Source organism: Rhea americana, unplaced genomic scaffold, assembly GCF_003343005.1.
Source record: "Rhea americana isolate MKP2758 unplaced genomic scaffold, rheAme1 scaffold_928, whole genome shotgun sequence".
NCBI classification, from domain to species: Eukaryota; Metazoa; Chordata; class Aves; order Rheiformes; family Rheidae; genus Rhea; species Rhea americana.
This window is the reverse complement of record NW_028187120.1, coordinates 8,390-10,812: the sequence shown is the minus strand read 5'-3', so window position 1 is coordinate 10,812 and position 2,423 is coordinate 8,390. Positions and strand designations below refer to the sequence as shown.

Below are 2,423 nucleotides of genomic sequence, written 5' to 3'. Positions count from 1 at the left end.
GCAGGCTCTTGTGCCCGTCCCCTGGGCTTGGGGACGCTCGTTTTCAGGCTCTGCAGGCTCTTGTGCCCGTCCCCTGGGCTTGGGGACGCTCGTTTCAGGCTCTGCAGGCTCTTGTGCCCGTCCCCTGGCCCTGGGGACCCCAGTTCCGTCCTTCTCGGGCTGCCGTCCGCGTCCCCTGGCCCCGAGGACCCCGGTCCCGTTCCACGTCTCTGCTCCCCCGCCGCAGGCGTGGTGACCCTGGAGATGTTCAGGAACCTGCAGAACTCGGAGATCATCCAGCAGCTGACGGAGAAGTTCGACGAGGTGCGGGGCAGCGCGTGGAGGGGACGCGGCCCCCTCCCCCCGGGGGAAAAGGAGGCTGGCGAGGGCCTGGCTCAGCCCGGCTCCCCGCAGGATTCGGCCGAGTACCCGCTGTCGCTGAGCACCCGGTCGTGGCGCCGGTTCCGGGCGGGTTTCTGCGAGCTGGTGGCCGTGCTGGTGCAGCGGTGCCAGTACAGCATCATCTACGACGAGTTCCTCATGGACGCCCTCATCTCCCTGCTCACCGGCCTCTCCGACTCCCAGGTGCGGGCTTTCCGCCACACCAGCACCCTGGCAGGTAGGCCGCTCCGCGCTGGACGCCTGGGCCCCCCTCGGGGGGGGGGAAGGAGAGGGGCAGCCGGGGTGTCTCGTGGATGCCCCCCCCCCCCCCCAGCGCCTCTCCGCAGCCCCCCCGGCGCTGCCGTATCCCCAGCCATGAAGCTGATGACGGCCCTCGTGAACGTGGCGCTGAGCGTGAGCTTGCACAAGGAGAACAACCAGCGGCAGTACGAGGCCGAGCGCAGCAAGGGCCCGGGGCGCCGGGCCACCGAAAAGCTGGAGGCGCTGCTGGAAAAACGCCGGGAGGTGAGCGCTGAAGYGAGGCCGGGCGGCAGCGCCGGGCGCCCTTCGCCTGAGCCCTGCCCCTCTCCCAGCTCCAGGAGCAGCAGGAGGAGATCGAGAACATGATGAACGCCRTCTTCAAGGGCGTCTTCGTGCACCGCTACAGGTCAGGGCCTACGTGGGAGGTCGGGAACGGAGAAGGGGGGTCCTGTTCTCGAGAGGTTTTGTYGTCCCTCTCTGTTCGGGCACAGCCCGGCTGGACACTGGGACCAGTTTGGGGTTCCCCATCATCGGGGTCACCTTAATGCCAAGGAAAGGGTGGTGCAGAGGGTATCAGGGTGGTTGTGAGCTCAGGGAAAGGCCAGACTGGACGGGAAGGGGACACGGGAGCGTTGGCCGGGGACGGGAGGGCAGATGGCAGCTGGGACGGGGACGCCGTGCGGCCGGGGGAGGAACGAAAAGGATTTGGGGCCGGTGGCGCGAGCCCACGCGGTGCCGCGCGGGGCAGAGACGTGGTCCCCGAGATCCGAGCCATCTGCATGGAGGAGCTGGGCAAGTGGATGAGGAGCTACGCGGCCTCCTTCCTCACCGACAGCTACCTCAAGTACATCGGCTGGACCCTGCACGACAAGGTGAGGCGGGGGGCCGCGGGGGGCCGGCGGGGCCGCGAGCCGCGCCGTCCCCGCTCGACGGCCCTCGTCCCCGCAGCAGCGCGAGGTGCGTCTCCAGTGCGTGAAGGCCCTGCAGGGCCTCTACTGCAGCCGGGACACGGCCGCCCACCTCGAGCTCTTCACCAACCGCTTCAAGGTGAGCGGGCGGCGTGAGCGGGCGGCGCGTGGCCACGCCGGGCCCCTGCCCGGGGCGCAGCCGYTGACCGCGGTGTCCCCTCCCCGCCATCGTCGCCAGACCCGTATGGTGTCCATGGTCCTTGACAAGGAGCCCGACGTGGCCGTGGAGGTCGTGAAGCTGCTGACGCTGATCCTGCAGTGAGTGCGGGGCTGGAAGGGACATGGGGGCTGGGGCTGGAGGAGATGCAGGAGAAAAGGTCCTGGAGTGAGTGGGGACAGGGGACATGCTTGGAGGGGACCCAGGGGAGAAGATCCTGGAGTGAGTGTGGGGACAGGGGACGTGTTCGGAGAGGACCTGGGGGAGAAGATCCTGGAGTGAGTGCAGGGACAGGGGACGTGTTTGGAGAGGACCTGGGGGAGAAGGTCCTGGAGAGAGTCAGGGGACAGGGCTGGAGGGGACCTGGGGGAGAAGGTCCTGGAGTGAGTGCGGGGACGGGGCTGGAGGGGACTTGGGGGGGACACGAGGTCCTGCAGCGAGTCCAGGGACGTGTCCCACAGTGACAGCAGGGCCGGGGCCAGGGCTGGAGGGGACACGGGGGGACCCCGGGGTCCGACCCTGGCCTTTCCTCGGGCGCAGGAACGCGGAGGAGGCGCTGACGGAGGACGACTGCAGCGGCGTCTACCCCTTGGTCTACGTCTCCAACCGGGCCCTGGCCGCCGCCGCCGGGCGCTTCCTCTACGGCAGGTGAGTGGAGGCGGCCGCCGGCCGGGCTC

General features: G+C 69.5%; 1 protein-coding gene across 1 annotated transcript in view; it reads left to right on the top strand.

Annotated features, from left to right (window-relative positions):
- Positions 1-226: 226 nt before the first annotated feature.
- The window catches only part of STAG3 (STAG3 cohesin complex component), a gene marked incomplete at both ends in the record, with an annotated part of 10,338 nt that continues 8,141 nt past the window's right edge, over positions 227-2,423 (top strand). Inside the window, 8 exons of the mRNA XM_085324712.1 lie at positions 227-303; positions 394-598; positions 734-885; positions 954-1,027; positions 1,370-1,493; positions 1,570-1,668; positions 1,768-1,847; positions 2,287-2,394. Coding sequence (XP_085180838.1) covers positions 227-303; positions 394-598; positions 734-885; positions 954-1,027; positions 1,370-1,493; positions 1,570-1,668; positions 1,768-1,847; positions 2,287-2,394 — 919 coding nt within the window. The remainder of the gene's footprint in view (positions 304-393; positions 599-733; positions 886-953; positions 1,028-1,369; positions 1,494-1,569; positions 1,669-1,767; positions 1,848-2,286; positions 2,395-2,423) is intronic.